Source organism: Dermochelys coriacea, chromosome 10, assembly GCF_009764565.3.
Source record: "Dermochelys coriacea isolate rDerCor1 chromosome 10, rDerCor1.pri.v4, whole genome shotgun sequence".
Lineage (NCBI taxonomy): Eukaryota > Metazoa > Chordata > Testudines > Dermochelyidae > Dermochelys > Dermochelys coriacea.
This window is the reverse complement of record NC_050077.1, coordinates 78,645,218-78,663,223: the sequence shown is the minus strand read 5'-3', so window position 1 is coordinate 78,663,223 and position 18,006 is coordinate 78,645,218. Positions and strand designations below refer to the sequence as shown.

Below are 18,006 nucleotides of genomic sequence, written 5' to 3'. Positions count from 1 at the left end.
CTAAGCACCTCTCAGCCCAGGACTCCAGGTGCTTTTACCTGAACATGAATACAAGGCTGAAGATACCCTCCTGGGGTAGCAGTATATGCATGCTGCTGGTGGATAAACTGAGGCACGGTGCAGTTAAAAACTTGCCCATGTATTTGAGTCGGCAGCACAGCTAGGAATGGAGCACACAAATCGTGCCTCCCAGTCTCTTGCTCTAACCACTAGAAACTGCAATGTTCCATGTCAACAGCTCTTCATAATTAATGAGCCCTTCTCTCTTGGTAAACTGTCCCCATGCTTTCTCTCACTCCTCCCCGCAAGTCAGTTGCATTCATGGGCATGTCTGTTTCTGTCGACAGAACCACTCACCCTCCCATCCAAGAGGGATCTACCACAGAGGTATAATTACAACATATACAGAAACGGCTCTTCTTAGGGCATTCCAACATAGCAAGACATTCAGCTACACTGAACTCAGCTCGTAAGTCCTGTTGAATCACAATTTCTCACAGACTTCTAATTGGATCAACCTGGCTTGCTCTTAGTCTTTCTGCTTTTATCAGTCTGACACCATTGATTGGATTTGCTTACTGACAAAGGGTCAGATTCATTCCAGCTAACCCTTCGGTGAGGTTACACCAGGAATAAATTTGGCTCAGTGTTTGTAGAAGTTTCATAGAACCGGCTCGCCATAAATTTACACTGTGATTGAATCTTACCACTGAGCTCATGCAGCTTTCCTATTAACTAGCATCGTGTCTGGATTGGCTCGCCACTGGCTGGTCGGATGTAATTTACATTGTGATGAGATTGGCATTAGGACCTTTGTTTTCCTCTCTCCCTTCAGAGATCAGATTTATTGCATATTCAGAGCTGACTTTCCTATGTTCACCCTTTCCCCCCATCCTCAAGTAGAAGGAAACTCTTCATTGCTCCTTGCATCATGTCATATACACACACCTTCTTTGGGTGATTTCTTTGGGGCAGGGAAAGTGTCCTCATTCTCTGTGTAAAATTCCAGACACATCTATTGCACTATAGACCCAAAGTAATAGTGTCATTTGGTGTGTGCTATCCCAGACAAGTGCTAGGGCTCAAAATTTTCAAAGCTGCCTAAGAGATTTGGACACCAGATTCCCATTAAGATGAATGAATGAATCCAAATCCCCTCTGTGGCTTTGAAAATCCCATCCTAGATTGACCAATTTATATAATTATATAACTTACTGGCAACAATATTTTTTCAATGTTTTTTCCCCAGAAAAGGAAGAAGGAAATTTATATAAGTTTGGGGAGATTTTGTTGTTGTTGCTATGGTACATCTATATAGTGCTGGCGTCTGTGCAAGACAAGCAAGGCTGGGTTTAGAAACAAAACAAAGCTCAGCAAAATGGTCTTTGAGCAGTGCATAAATTGTTCCAGGGCTGAGCCCCGGCACCTCTAGGCTTGGCAGTTCATAGCCCGGGCACCTCTGGGCTTGCTGCATCAGTCAGTGGGCAGCACTGTTCACTGTGTTCAGATCGGATTGTTGCTATTCAGTTAGTGGCAGGGTGCATCCCAGATAGCCCTGAACAGCAGCAAGTGTGGCATTTGCTGTATCTTGGAGATCACTTTGTTGGCTGTATTCTGAGTCCAGATGTTAGGCAGAGCAATATTGGCTGGGACTGGTAACCATACAAAGTTTTGTTGGCTTCCATGAACCTGTGATAATTATTATGATATGACTAAGCTGTGTGTCTACTGGCCTAGTATGGGCAGAGTTTGTCCAAACTGGGGCACGGTATTTGCCAGCTGAGTAGCATAGAGTGAACCCCAAACGATGCAGCGTTTGCACATTGTGCCCCCAGGTGAACCCTACCAGTCTGTTCAGGAAACAGTTTCTACTCTTGATCTTTTGAATTACTTTAGTGAATGTGTGTGTGCAATCTAGGCTGATCCTGACTGACTTTGGTCCTTGTGCCAACCGCTGGCCATTCAAAAAGATGTTAAGCTCCAGTTGGCTCTGAGCATCATGTAAGTGGAAACAAGTTGACCCAGTCTTTGATGTACTTGGTCGCAATCCCCATTTCTTGCAACAGTTATCTAGGGTAGCCATCTTACTATTCAGGCCCTCTTCAGTATTTTGGAAGTCATGGGCCTTTGAGGCCAGGCACCTATCATTGCCATACATGAACCATCTGCAGATGGTGTTCAGGAGGTCATTGGCGAATACTTTAAATACAGTTGGTGCCAGCACTGTTCCTTGTGGGAGTCTGTTCTGCTGGAATCACCAGCTGCTGGTTTTATAGCCCAGAGCCACCAGAAAACATCGACCTTGGAGCCTCAGCTCATTTGCCAACTTGCCATGACAACCCATCTAGGATGACCTGTGGTATCCCAAACAAACTGAAGATACAATAGGTAGGGTTATCAGTCCAGCTAAGTGAAAAAGACCAAATGCAGCTTCAGCCCACCCAATAAATAGCCATGTGTTTGTGTATGTATATATATATAATGTCATTCAAACATATTGTGGGGGGAGTGGAAGGAAGAATTCAGATTGTAAGACAAGTATTTACTCATCAAAATGCAATCAGTCCTTAATGGCTCAGTCCACTCAATTTGTACACAAGGACAACCCTACCTTACTGCCGACATGCAAGACAACTCTTCCATTTCCCTTTGCTCCAAGCCTCTTCTATTCCTCCTCTTCTAATTCCACCTATTCCTTGGAATTCTGTGGAAACTGAGAGAGGATGTCTTCTCTGCAGCGAAGAGCTGGGTGACTGGCTCCTGGGTCTGGGCACTGGGTTAGCCTGGGTGTGAGCAGCCACACTGCAAAAGCCTACCCAGGTTACGGTGTCCTCACTGGGGCTGCACTCACCCATGCATGTTGCTAGGACTTCTGGGGGTAAAGCCCATGGTTATTTGTGCCGGAGGAGGCTGAGCCATTCTGTGAGTATGTCACCACTGCAAAAAACAACCCCCCCCCCGCCCATGCCAGTGAGTCTCAGAGCCCAGATCTGCAAACTCAGAGGGCTCATGTTAATGGCACTAAATATACCATGTAGAAGTTCCCACTTGGGTTCTGAAGCCCGGCGATGGGGTGGGTCTCAGAGCCGGAGCTCCCACCCGAGCGGGAACATCTACTGGCTATTTTTAGTGCCATATCATGTGAGCCTCCCAAGCCTGAGTCTGCAGACCCAGGCTCAGAGCCTCACTGCTGTTGGGTGTTTGGGTTTTTTTTTTTCCCAGCAGTGTAGATGTATCCTATGATTCTTTCCCAATGAACTGTGGTAAAACTTGTCTGTCCTTCTGGGTATGCGGGGGAATCCTGGGAAGGCACTGGAGGACTATCAGCACTCCAGTGGTTTAGCCTGTGTCTACACTGCAAGTGTGTGGTTACTAGTCTGAGTGAAAGCTACACCCCAGCACAGGTAGCTAACCCAAGCTGCTGCTCATGCTGCAATGTCCACACTGCTATTTTTAGTATGCTAGCTGGAGCTGAGCTACCTACCCTGGGAATCACCCCCTCCCCCGGCTGCAGTGTAGACATGTCCACGGAGGCATCCTCCTCTCTACGAGCCTGCTCCAAAGCCTGTGGAAGCCAATGCCCTGTGTTCATGATGAACCAACCCTGCTCCCATTCCAGTCAGCAGCAAAACTCCCATTGACTTCAGTGGGAGAAGCAACTCTCTGTCTGGCCTGCATTCACTCCATACTCTCTGAGGCTTGAGCCCAGTAGACTATCTCTTAGGGTTTTATCCTGCCCCCCGTCACCACAATGTCTGAGCACCTCCCATGGTAACCTGATTAGCAATGGCTGAGGCCCTAGCAGGCTCCATGGGGTCTCTGGCTGTGTTGCCCACATAACACTCACCTCATTTCACACAGCTGATGGATCTTTTTAATTCTTTTATTTTATTTCCATCTGTAACTGTTGCATTAGCAAACCAAGCTGGGTAAGAGCATCTTTCAGCCACTGCACTAGAGCCAGTTTTTTTTATAGACATAAGAACATAAGAACAGCCAGCCTGTTATAGTCTTGGCCTTCACAACATCCTCTGGCAAGGAGTTCCACTGGTTGTCTGTGTGTTGCGTGGAAAAAATACTTCCTTTAATATGGCTTTCATCTCCCAAACACAGAAAAAACTGACTACTTAAAAAAAAATTACAGACAAGTTATCTGGTATCCTATGGTGGGAATTAAATGGGGGGAGTGAAGGGAATACCTAGACTATCCCCTTTGTTTCCACATGTTCTAACTACCCTGTCTCACCCAACTTCAGATCTCTGCTCCAAACCCCCTTCCTATCACTAATCTCCACCCTGGGGCTCGCTGGCCCTTTATTACTTTTAAAACAACACACAGCCAATTAAAAAACCCTCATGAAACAGAAAATAAATCATCCCAAGTCCTTGTCAATAATGCTCTCCCAAGGGCAAGTTTGTCTTTCCCTGCACTGTCTATTGTCTTTTCTACATCTCACACCATGACCAGCTGTCATTTCTTACCCCTTATCTACTGAGGGCCAAAGTTTTCCAGTCACCCCCTTGATTTATTACTATTCCTATGTTGGTAGCACCTGAAAGGCCTAAGGGGCATCAGGGCTCCATTGTGCTAGACTCTGTCCACCGACACTAAAAGAGACAGTTCCTGCTCGCAATGCTTACAGCCTTTTACACATGGGTCACATTGGGATCCAATGGCTGGAAGTTGGACAGGAGACAAATTCAGACAGGAAATAAGGGATATATTTTTAACAGTGAAAGTAATTAACCCCTGGACCTGGCGGACTCTCCATCATGGACAATTTTTGCATCAAGACTGGCTGTTTTTCTAAAGGATCTGCTCTAGGAGTTATTTTGGGGAAGTTCTCCAGCCTGGTTGATACAGGAAGCTAGACTCTATCAGCCATTTCCCACTTGTGGTCCGTGGACCCGTGGGGGGGGGGGGGGGGTGCAGACTATGTCTAAGCATTTCCAAAGGAGTCTGCACCTCCATTTGAAATTTTGGGGATGTGTGCAAATGGAAAAAAAAAAAAAGGTTGAAAACCACTGGATGAGATGGTCCTTTCTGGCCTTGGAGTGGATGAATCCCTGGCCTGCTGAAAGAGCCTAAGGACAGTAGGTTGTTGGAGCTTGGATGGGCTGCTCCCTGGGGCAATGATCTGCTGCTCCTATTACTTCCATGGGCAGGGCCACCTACCCCAGTGGTGCTGGGCGAGTTATGACTCTGTTGCCCTGGACCCGGGGTTATTCAGGACAGAGTTTGGGCGTGGGCGGGTTGTTCCAATATGCCCCCCCCCCCAGGATCTCTAGGTGCAGAGTATGGGGCGGGTAGGGGTGGGGAGGTGAGGCCACTCCCTGGGCAGGCAGGTAACTCATCCCTAGGTGTATAGAGGGAGTGGGGGGCGGCAGGCAGGAAGCATAAGACAGGTGGCGGCTCCCTGCCCGGCGGCCCCTTCTCCCAGCGCCAGGGGCTCCCCGCGGGGCGCCCCGGGCCGGAGCCCTTCCCCAGGCGGGCAGAGCAGCCCCCGCCCCCGCCCTGCAGCAGCCACCCCCCCCCCCGCCGAGGCCGCCTTAAAAGCCAAAGCTCCCCCCACCGCCCAGCTATGGTACGGCACCGGCAGCCGGGCTAGCCGGAGCGTCTCCCCGCGGCGCGCCAGCCGGAGCCGGAGCCGGGGCCGCTGCCCGCCGCCCGCCGCCCGATCATGCGCCCCTCCGCAGCTTGGCTGCTGCTCCTCGCCCTGCCCGCCTGCCTGGCTGAGCCCTCCCGGCCTATCTACACCAACCACTGGGCAGTGCAGGTGCTGGGCGGGCCGGGAGAGGCAGCCAGGCTGGCCTCCGCCTACGGCTACGTGAACCTGGGACAGGTAAGCGGCCGGCACCCCCTTTGCGGCCAACTTTGGGTGGCTGGGGAGAGAGGGCGGCTTGTCCCCGGTGGCCGGGGGCGGCTCTGGCCCCTTTGCCCTGCCCGCGGGCACCGGCTTCAGGTGCCCAGGAGCCGGTCGCTGGCTGTGCCCGAGCGCGCAGCGCTTCCAACTTTCTCTCCGGGGCTCCGGAGCGCACCGTCCCCGTGCGCCCTGGGAACGGGGCGAGCTCGGCTCCAGTGCGCAGCGCGCAGGGGCTTGGGTGCCCAGCCCGCAGGCGGAGCCCGGGCAGGGAAGCTGTTGAAAGGCTGCGGGGTTTTTAAACAAGCGGTGTGTTTGGACGTAAGGCCGGCCAGCCCCTTCTCTCACTGCTGGCAAAGGCTTCGCCCCGAGCGGGCACCTGGAAGTTTAAAAGCCCTGCTAGAACTAAGGGGCGAGAGTAAGTGCCGAAGGCAGCAGAGGTTCCCATCAGGTTGGACACTTAAAGATCCTGGCCCCAATGAAGTTTTGCCATTGATTTCTTGGGGAGGGCAGGATCAGGCCCCGCGGATCCCTGTCTCTCTCGGGTGTTGCTCGCACCATCTCTGCAGATCAGCTACTCCTTTCTTGTAAGCAACTGTTCCCAAGTTCAGGACTGCTGGACGCCTTTTCCTCTGGGCAGGCTGGCGGCTCGAGCGTTTCCCTATGATTAATACCCAGCAACGCCTCGCTTTATTTAACGTTAGTGGTTAAAAATATGTGCTAGTTCAGAGGTGAAAACAGATGTACAAAATGGGCAATTAGTTAGCTAAATCCGGGGGAGGCAGCAAAGTGGAAAGGAATCAATATTTAATTGTTTGCAGCGCCAAACGTGCCCTTATCAATTTAAACAGGGTTATGAAGCCGCGTGTATTTTTCATGCCCACTTGATGCTTGAACTGGATTGAGTTTTGTGTTTTGGTTTGGGAAGAGTGAAGAAGTGCTGGACTAGACAGGTTTCAGAGTAGCAGCCGTGTTAGTCTGTATTCACAAAAAGAAAAGGAGTACTTGTGGCACCTTAGAGACTAACAAATTTATTTGGACTAGACAGGACTATTTTACAGTTTAGGGGAGAATTTGAAGTTTGATTCAGCTCTGTTAACGGTTTGTAATGTCTTGAACTAACTTTTAATACTTTTAGTAGCAACTTTGAAGTGATCTCATGAGTAAGTGTTTTTGTTTTTTTGTTTTTGTTTTTTCTATAATAATGTTTGCTGGTGTAGGTAGCGGTAGGACTGGAATTAATAGAGTTTAACATGCATAGCAAATCTATGGAAAATACCCAGCCTTTCTCCAGATGGGACTTGTCCATTTCAAGTACAGAACAGAATATGCAAGAACATATTCTTGTGAGAAGAAAGCTTGAAAATAATCAGGGGGGCTAGAACAAAACACCACCCATATTGTTTTTTGCAGGTAAACACTGAAGAGCTTTAGGGTTTATGAGAGATGGCGAAAGCCAAAATGCACAAAGCACCCTTGTAATTAGGAATGGATGAGGTTTGTAGTGCACACAGTGAGTGATTATGAGTTTGTAATGTATAGTCTCCTGGTGAGATTAAAAAGAGAAAGATGTGATTAAAGAATGTATGCAAACTCATTCAGAATTTCATAAAGGATCAAATAAACTCGTTTTGTAATTCAAACCATAGTACCATGCAGTGTTTAAATGCAGTTGTGTCATTATCCACGCAGAAACCAGTGAAGTGTGGTGCTACTTAATCTAAATGGAATTTTCTTTGCATTATAACTCCTATCTTGATATTGGTAATATTTGCTGTTCTGTAAAAGTAGTTTAGATCACTTGAACTTATATTTGTGGATTTAAACTACAGCCAGCCAAGTCAAAAGTTTATCTAAAACCTAGCAGAACATTATCAACTTTTACCATTAAATCCCTCGAAGCACGTCTGTGGCTTAAATTTTACTTTCCTCACAGAACTTTGTTTTCTCTCCAAACTTTGTAAATCTTCTTCTTTAAACGGTCCGCATGTGAAAAGTGTTCCTCAGGGTTCCATCCTGAGTTTAGTGCTTTCCTTGGTTGCTTACAGTCTGCCTGTTCAATGTGTTCCCAGTTCAGTGCTTCTCTCTGTCCTGGTGGCAATACAATGTGTCTGGGTGCTAAAAGTATTTCTTGAACTACACTATAAATTATAACCCAATTCAACATATCCCATATTTTATACTTCAATAACTAACACTGAAGTATAAACACAAACTACCAGATCAAGATTCCTGCAGTATCCTCATCAGAGATCTGTATTGCTTTTGTGTTGCCCCAAAGGCTCTGCTAAATCTGACAGCTCCTGTGTGTGGCCCCATAACCTGTGTTTTTAGGCTGAAATATCATGCAGATGAGGTACCCCAAGCCAGAAGGGATCATTATGATCATCTAGTCTGACCTGTATAACACAAGCCGTCGGACTTCCTGAATTAATTCCTGTTTGAACTAGAGCTTGATTTAATAATTGTCAGTGAGGGACAATCCTTGGTAAAACGTTCCATTGGTTAATTACCTTCACTGTTCAAAAAAAAAATTGATCTTTATTTCCACTCCGAGTTTGTTTAGCTTCAAGTTCCAGCTATTGGGTCTTCTTCTGTTATAAACCAGATTGAAGAGCCCTTTGCTGTCGAATTCTTGTTTCCCATGTAGGTACTCAGACTGTGATCAAGTCACTCCTTAACCTTCTCTTTGATAAACGAAACAGATTGAACTCCATAGGTTTTCATTTTAAGGCAGGTTTTCCAATCCTTTAATTATTCTGGTCGCTCTTCTCTGAACCCTCTCCAATTTTTCAACACTCTTCTTGAATCGTGGACACTAGAACTGGACACAGGAGTCGAGCAGCAGTTGCACCAGTGCCAGATACAGAGGCAATGTAACCTCCTATTTGATAGTCCCCTCTTTATACGTTCAAGGCTCATGTTCGCCTGTTTGGCCACAGCGGCGCATTCGGAGCCCATGTTCAGCAGATTATGCAGTATGAGCACGAGTCCTTCTCAAAGTCACTGCTTAGTCCCCAGAAGCATGGGGTACATTCATTGTTTCTAGATGTTTGACTCTGCATTTGGTGGTATTAAAATGCATATTGTTTGCCTGTGTCCAACTTTTCAAGCAATCCAGATCTTCTTGATGACAACATTTTCTTGGTAATGTGTAGTGTTAGAGTGCCAGTGAAGAGTGACCTTTTGTAAAAGTGTGCAGCAATACAAATAGACTCAGAGGGACTGCATTAAGGAGGGGGGTCTCAGTTTAGCCTTGCATTGGTTGGGGTTTAGGCGTGGGAGTGGAGAATGGATCTAAGTTTTGATTCTCAGCTGGGGTTTGTGATGAACTCTGGAGTTGAAACCTGGCCCACTTGAAGTCAAAGAGAGTTCTGTCATAGACTTGAATGGAGCCAGGATTTCATCCTGCGTTTCCACAGTTAAAGGGACACTCTAAAGATTAAGAGGGCACCAAACCTGACACTGTCTGTCTCATCCCACACAAGGCAACCATACACTTCTTTTTCTTAATGACTGCATTCCTAGCAGGGGAAAAGCTCATCTCTAGACATTCAGAATTTCAGATGACTTTAATTTGGGATGCTAAAAACTAATTTTCAGATGATCTTCACTCTTGTTTAACAGAAGGAGCCCACATGCAGTACAACAGGGATCAGCAACCTTTGGCACGCAGCCCATCAGGGAAATCCGCTGGCGGGCCGGGACAGTTTGTTGACCTGCAGGTTCGGCTGATCACTGCTCCCACTGGCTGTGGTTCACCGTTCCAGGCCAATGGGGGCTGCAGAAAGTGGCGCAGGCCAAGGGATGTGCTGGCCACCACTTCCTGCAGCCCCCATTGGCCTGGAACGGCGAACCGCGGCCAGTGGGAGCTGCAATCGGCCAAACCTGCGAACACTGCAAGTAAACAAACCAGCCTGACCCACCAGTGGATTTCCCTGACAGGCCGTGTGCCAAAGGTTGCCAATCCCTGCAGTACAAATTTACCCTGTGAGTCATGCTTCGTGTAACATTGTTTGCAGAATTAAGGGAGCGGACAATATGTGATGCAGCAATATCCAGGCTGCATTATTGGCAGTGCAACTTAGTCAATTGCCTTTATTTGGAGTTTTGATATATGTGTGAGGTTTTTTAATTTATGCTTTTTATCCCCAAATCAGGCAGGACTTACAGTTTATACCATCATTCAATCAACGCCAGAAATGGGCAAACCCAGCCTTTCAAGGGCCTAATTCTGTGAGGTCCAGACTTCAGTGAGCTTGCTGGGTGCTCATCCATTCATGGGAGGTGTAATTAGAACCCAGGTGCTACTCTGTCTGTCTAAAATACAGATTAACCTTTTCACAGGGCAAGATACTGCTGGAAGCACTGCATCACGGTCATTTAGCCATTTGAAATTCTGAAATGACAAAATCCTAGAGGTTGTATATAAAAATTGCTTTGGGGCTTTGAATGTAGTTCTCATAACTGCTGTCTCTTCCCCCAAATGAATGGGACTTGATTGTCACAACAATTGGCGTGGCAGTTTAGGGGGAAATTTTGTATGGAAAATGATGTTCATAGATGGGTCTTAAACCCTTATTTGATTTTTGTTTTAAATGAAACCATTTAAATTAAAGAAAGGAAAACTTAAAATAGCCAATCAAATACCTTGTTCATTTTTAACTCCTGTGACACTCCTCAGCCCTGACCTACACTAGCAGGATTTTGTTGGTCCCTAGGAGTAGAGCTTCAAGAATATATTAGCTGCTCCAGGGTAGCAGTTATTGGAACTCTTCTACACAGTATATGAGAGAGAGAAGCTAGATTGTGCCATCCACTGTGTACTGGATGAGCAAAGAAATGTATTCCCCTCAATAGATGGCAAACAGGCATTGTTTAGAGACAGGATTGTTTTGTTTTGGCTGTAGAGCATAACTAGTTGTTGTGGATTTACTTTTGGGACGTACTTATGTATTCTATTTCTATTCGTTCTCTGTTTTGCCTGGTGCACTGACCTTGGTTTGAAGCCCAAAAAAAGGAGCCTGGCTCAGAGCCAACTCTATGGAAATGTCTTAATGCTATAAGTGCTTTTGAATCTGTTTTTAAATGACTGCGGTTACAATAATAGCTGCCGACAGTTGCACAACTGTAATTAAGTTTTGAGTGGCTGTATCTTACCTTAGTTTTGCAATAAAGCAGGGGGATTAAAATGCCACTGAGAACACTTCTCCTCTGTGTTGTTTTTGTTTATGCAATCTTGTAGATTTGCAAAATGTTTTTCAGATAGCCCCGACCCAAAGAGTTCCCAGTCAGGGGGTCCAATCATGGAAACACCAGCAATAGTGCTTACTACTATGAAAAGCCCCACTGATTTCAGGATCATGCTTTCTGTAGCAAGCAGTATGCCGAGGATTAAGCCATTTGACAGTAGACAGGCAAAGAGAGAGAAATGGCCCTGGAGATTGAGATGTGACAAGAGTCCTGGAGTTTGGCTTGTTCAGGATAAGCACAGTCTGGTTGGTTCTAGTTTATTTCCCCTTCCTCCCATTGTATATAGTAAATATGAATTCAGATTACATAATGCAATCAGATGTATGTAAAAGAAGATCCCTGTTCTGTCACCTTTATCATGCGGTGCTAGTACCTTCCTTTGCAAAGAGTCTGTCCTCCTGCAGTCATTGGGGCTACTCACGAAATGCTACTTGCTGGGAGCAAAGGTGGCAAACTGGGGCCTTAAGTGGGGTGGTAAAAGCAAGGCAGGTTTGGGGGGAATGAGTAGGAGGGTGGGGAGGAGAAGTGGGCAGGACAGTGTCAGATGAATGAGGCATGACCTGGGATGAGCAGGGGCATGGGAAAAGACTGAGTGCAAGCCATATGCCAGTGGGTGGTAATGACGGGCAGAAAAGAAATGTATTCCCCTCAATAGATGGCAAACAGGTGCAGAAATATGACCAAATGGAGAAAGATGAATCAAGCAACTCTCCTTTACACCAGTGTAATAATGTTAATTACTCCAAATTCTGTCCTGGGTGCGATCAGAATCCGTTGTTACATTTTGGCTAGGAGAGGGAGAACTTACAAATACCAGACAGTGCTCTTAAGAAGAATATGATCTACGAAGCCAAGACTCTAAAGACTGCTATACTTGGCTTTCACATCTAAGGAATGTTAGTTCCTTGTCACTTAAAAAATCACTATTTGTAGTCTGCTTATCGTATGAAGGGGTTTTTATAACAATCTTGGATTCTAACACCATCCATACCTACTGGAGTATTTTGCAGACCTGACAGGATGCATAAGGTCCTTAATCCAGTTTCACTAAAATGGGGATGAATATAACTCCTTCAGCTTCTAGCTGTTCACACTTCATAGGATGGAATTGGCTTGGTTTCCATGGAAACATGTGTCTGCCATCAATATCCTTACTGTAATAATGATGGCATGGCACGGAAAGAAACACTTCCTCATTGTTTCTGTCTGCAGTGAATGCATTCGAAGAAGTGAGCTGTAGCTCACGAAAGCTTATGCTCAAATAAATTTGTTTGTCTCTAAGGTGCCACAAGTCCTCCTTTTCTTTTTGCGAATACAGACTAACACGGCTGCTACTGTGAAGCTTGTCTGCAGTGAGTAAGTCAGAAACAAGCTGAGCTGGGCAGCACTGACCTGAGACTTTACACCAGGGCTTCATTTACCTCCATTAGCATGAAACTGTGCTTCCCATTTTTCTTCAAGTACAAACCCAGGTTGGCTCAAAATAAACATAAACTCCAGTCAAACTTCTGTCACGGTTCCAAATTGCTAATCAATTCAGAAAATTAAAATCGACCCCACGCTGAAATGAGCACCTCCCATGCTGATGGAGCTGCGGCCCTGGCAGAAATATGATGTCAGAAGAATCAAGATCAATAACTTTGGGAAGTAGTAAACTTGCCTGGGGGGGAGGAGAGGGGGAAATGAACACTTAAGCATGCTCCTGAAATTCCTGTGAGATTCTAGTGATGTATATGGCCAGATACAGCATTCCCAGGCTTTGGGAACAGAGCTCCTGAGGTAAATACATTATCCTAGCATAACCTTATACCTAGATTAGTGCAGCTGTATAACATTCTTACTGGGGTGAGGGACTTTTTTTTTTTTTGTAATGAGCAAGTAAAATGTCATCATCATGCTAATAGTAGACAAGTCAATTTTTGCACTGAGGCTGATACATTTCCATGACGATTTGGCAACCTATGCACGACAACCTTGAGAGAGGCAATATTTTCTCTCTTTGCATACCACGTAGGTGGGCTTTACAGCTCCTAGTTTTGTGGCAACTCTGATTGATGCTGGTGCTAACGAGGTGTCAGCGTCTTTAGCATTGGTTGGTCTCCTCTTCAGTTTGCTATATATTATAATTATGTAGACTGTAGTTTCCTGGTCTCATTCTGAGTTAATGTTTTCTTGTGACCTAGACATTTTTGAAGATACTGCATTTATGAAATCTTTCGGATACTCTTAAAATGGCTATACCAACACCACCTCGTTGAATGTGCAAAATCCTAGGCTCCAGACTGCTGAGTTTCTCAACCCACAGCTGCTATAGCCTCTTTTTTTGTAATCATTTAAAATAAATAGTTCAATTACTGGGACTTAGTTTCCCTCCCCATCTAGTTTGTAATTGCATCTATACCTGTATGGATTATACAATTCTGGTAAACCACATTAAATTAAATCTTTTGATCATCTAATCTGACCTCCTCTATAACACAGGCCATAGAATTTTACCCAGTTACTGCTGCATTGAGCAACAACTTGTGTTTTGAGTAAAGCTTATCTTCTAAAAAGGTACCCAGTCTTGATCTGAAGACCTCCAGAGATGGAGACTCCATCACTTCCTTTGGAAGTGTGAAAAGAAAAGGAGTACTTGTGGCACCTTAGAGACTAACAAATTTATTTGAGCATAAGCTTTTGTGAGCTACAGCTCACTTCATCAGATGCATCCGATGAAGTGAGCTGTAGCTCACGAAAGCTTATACTCCAATAAATTTGTTAGTCTCTAAGGTGCCACAAGTACTCCTTTCCTTTTTGCGAATACAGACTAACATGGCTGCTACTCTGAAACTTGGGAGTGTGGTAAACATTTGTGCCGTATTTCTAATCTGAATTTGTCTGGCTTTAAGCTTCAGATCTTGGCTCTTACTCTGCTTTTCTTCACTAAACTGAAGAGCCCTTATTATCTTCCTGGGCAGGTATTGTGCGCTGCAGTTAAGTCACCTCTCAATCTTCTTTGGATAAGCTAAACAGATTGGGATCTTTAAGACTTTCACTGTAAGGCACTTTCTCCCTCCCTCACATTGCCTTTGTGGCTCTCTTCTAGACCCTCTCCAATTTTTCAACATCCTTTGTAAAATGTGGGCACAGGATTCTAGTGTCACTCTCACCATGGCTGTATACGGAGAGAAAAATCACCCCCTGTTCCTTCTCGTAACTCCCTTGTTTAAACATCCAAGGACTGCATTGGTCCATTTTGCTGCAGGATTGCACTGGGAGATCACACTGAGTTATTTGTCTTCTATGACCCCAAAATAGAGCTGGCGGAAAAGTTTCCAGTAAAACTATTTTTTTTTAAATGAAAAATAGGATGTTTGATGGAAAAAAATATTTTATGAAAAGTGTTTACTTTCTGTGGGAAGCTTTGTTCTTTCATTTAAATATTTCATCCTAAAACTTCTGGAATTTCACCCAGAACTTGAAAATTTCCAAGCAAACTTTTGACAAAAAGTTATCAAATTTCTACAAGGGGAAAAAAATTCAGACCAGCTCTACTCCTAAATCCTGTCCAGAGTCCCTGCCCCGCAGGGTAAAAGTCCTCCATTCTGTAGGTGAGGCCTGCACTCCCTATTCCTTGATGTATGACTGTTTTAATACATCTGAATGCATTTTGTTTGAATGAGTCCAGCTTACCAAGTGATCCAGATCGCTCTGTATGACTGTCTTGTCCTCATCATTTACTGTTGCCAATCTTTCTGTCATCCACAGATTTTAATCAGCAGTGACTCTATTTACTCCCAGATCTTTGATAAATGTACTGATTAACGATTACCTGCTTTTTTTTGTGAGGAATATAACTTCATTATCAGGGTGTGTCCATGTAGGTGTTGAAGGGGCTACTATGTCTCAAGCATAACTAATCGAGCTGGTCAGAAAAATTCCAACATTTCCTCAGAATTTGCTGATTCTGCAACAATTGAAACATTCCACTGAGATGGTTCAATTTCGTGAAAGTTATGACAGAACTTGGGCAGCATTCTGATGGAAACCTGCCTTGTCTCCTGCCTGCTCCCCACCTGGTGGGCTGATGGGGACCCCAGGGCTTCCAAGGTCCATAGGTTTGAGGTAGCCAGCCAGGCAGACTGCCCTGGCATCAGGGCTTCATTCCCTTTGCTGGAGAATTTCAAAATGTTTGGTTTTCATTCCTAACTGGAATTAAACCAGATTTTTAAACATCTAAATCCTCCGTGAAACAAAATTATTTTTCTTTACACTGCTCTACTAACTAACTTTTCAAAGCCCGAAGCAATCTTATAGTCATTGTATTAAATCTAAAGGAGTACTTGTGGCACCTTAGAGACTAACAAATTTATTAGAGCATAAGCTTTCGTGAGCTACAGCTCACTTCATCGGATGCATTTGGTTCCACCAAATGCATCCGATGAAGTGAGCTGTAGCTCACGAAAGCTTATGCTCTAATAAATTTGTTAGTCTCTAAGGTGCCACAAGTACTCCTTTTCTTTTTGCGAATACAGACTAACACGGCTGCTACTCTGAAACCTGTATTAAATCTGTCCTTGTACGCTCAATATACCTTTGCAGCCGGTTAAGGATTTTAGAGAGACTGACAGTTTTTGTGCTATAGGATGATCAGAAAGCAAGTGTGAAAAATCAGGATGGGGGTAGGGAGTAATAAGTGCCTATATAAGACAAAGCCCTGAATACTGGGACTGTCTGTATAAAATCAGGACATCTGGTCTCCCTATTGTGCTGAAGCATTTCATTTCTGTTATGACCCATGACACTTGAGAGCAGTCTCTGTCAGCTGCCTCATTCAAAATGCCAGCAACCAGGCCAGCAAAAGTCAACTGCCTCAATCTGTTCCGGATGTATGCAAGGTCAACAGTCAAAAAAATCTGTACCATCCATATTCTGATTTTTGGATGAACTACCCAACCTTGCCTGCATTACCAAAATCTGGTTTAACACTGCCAGCAACCCTGTTGTAGCTGAGCTAATTCCAACAGGCTACTCAGTACAACACAAAGAAAGAAAGATCCCAGAATGTGGCAAAGCAAAGACAAAGTAGGATATCTCTCCAACCTCAGATTTTGAAGACTCCTCATCCCAGAAACCAAAATGCATTGATGGTCTGTGAGGCTATGGACAAAAGGAAGCTAGGACTCTGAGTGTTCTGCAGATTTCCAGACAAATTCTCTGTAGGGTTTATACAGGAACAAATTGGATCTGCTGTCCAGCATGGTGCTGGAATCTCCCAGGTTCTTAGTGACTATGACATTTATATAGAAAATACCAAACTCCTTGCCTGCATGAATACCATGGGTTTCACACCAGTCCTCTCCGGTCCCATCCACTCAATCGGACACGTGCTGGATCTAATCTTCAGCCTAGGAATGGACTCTGGAGATGTCACACAGAAAAGTAGCATTTGCCAGACTGGATCAGACCCGAGACCCATCTAATCCAGTATCTCGTCCTCAGGAGTGGCCAGCACCAGATGGTTCAGAAGAAGGTGAAAAGACCCTGCAGATGGGGGAGGGAGGGGATGATTTACCACTCTATTAAGTCTTGTTCTGGGTGTTAATAGTTAGACTGTCTTAAGCCCTGAAGCATGAAGTTTAATATCCCTTCCAACATTTTTGTTCGTGTTTATATGGATATCAAGAATACCCTAAGTTAACATAATTAATGTTCAATTCCTTTTTGAATCCTGCTAAGTTCATGGCCTCAGTGACAACCTGTGGCATTGAGTTCCACAGGCTAGTTACATGTTGCACAGCAAGAGTATTTCCCTTTAATCTGTTTTTAACTGGCCACCTCTGTCATTTCATTTGATGTCCCCTTATTTTTGTGCTACAAAGGTTTCTGCCTCCTGGTCTTCTTCTTATCAGCTGGCCTTCCCTGTGCTCCTTCAAGGAAAGGAAGCGGCATAGATGTTTCAGTCACAAAAACATCTGAATTCTCTATATTAACATATCCATCTAATGACCACAGTTGTCAATGCCTTAACCACAAGTTGTCCTTTCCTCCTGAATCAAGCAGGGAGATCGCTGTGGTTCACAGGGTCAGACATAATCTGATGTCAGGTGCCACAGCTGGAGGCGAAACTCTGAAACTGGAGTCGAGAGTCAGAGCTGATGTTAGTGATTGGAGCTGAGATTCTGGACCAGGTTAGCTAGAGTGTGGCAAGCCTGGGGCTAAGCAAGAGCTATCACAGCCGTGGACAAATGCTTTGAGCAGCTACCAAACTGCTGCTGTTGGGCTCAAGAGCTAGTCTGTTGACACTTCCCAGCAATCAGGCTGCGTAGACAATCAGGCAGCTACCCCAGGCCAGCTGGCTCTGCTACAGGCCTTGAGTCCTGACCCATTGAAATCAATGGACGTTAGGAGCCTAAATACCTTTGTGAAACTGGCCATCCACCCTATCCCCACATCTACAGCACTAACAGCACTTTCTTAAGTGAAAACTTCTCAGCAATACCACACCCCCCTTCTCTTAAATGTGGCTTAAGGAAGCGCCAGACCTCTGTCACTGGCAATCAGCAAAGCAGTGAGATTTTCAAAAGCAGAAAAATGATTTATCTCCTCGATCTGATCCCCAGCACCCCAGTGATGTGGGAAGGAAGACGTTCTTGGGAGCCGTGGGAGCGGTTGAGACAGAAGGTTTCTGAGCAGGACTGAGGGAAAGTGGGGTTAGGAGGAAAGGGAACAATTTCTCCAGTTTGGAGCTCTGAGGTATGTTGCAAGAGGAAGTACTTTGAAAAACCACAGGAAACCACCATGTTGACCCACCATGTTGACCCAGAACCTCTCCCCAGCCCCCCGAAGGCTGGGCAGTAGTTTGCTAGTCTGAAACCACCTTTCATACCATGATTTTTTTTCTCTGAAA

At 45.3% G+C, this 18,006-nt stretch overlaps 1 protein-coding gene across 2 annotated transcripts in view; it reads left to right on the top strand.

Annotated features, from left to right (window-relative positions):
- Nucleotides 1-5,582: 5,582 nt before the first annotated feature.
- The window catches only part of PCSK6 (proprotein convertase subtilisin/kexin type 6), a 119,388-nt gene continuing 106,964 nt past the window's right edge, over nucleotides 5,583-18,006 (top strand). Inside the window, exon 1 of one of the 2 annotated variants that reach the window (XM_038420223.1) lies at nucleotides 5,583-5,843. In XM_038420223.1, coding sequence (XP_038276151.1) covers nucleotides 5,682-5,843 — 162 coding nt within the window. In that variant the 5' untranslated portion in view covers nucleotides 5,583-5,681. The remainder of the gene's footprint in view (nucleotides 5,844-18,006) is intronic. The other variant, XM_043493688.1, reaches the window with a different exon arrangement.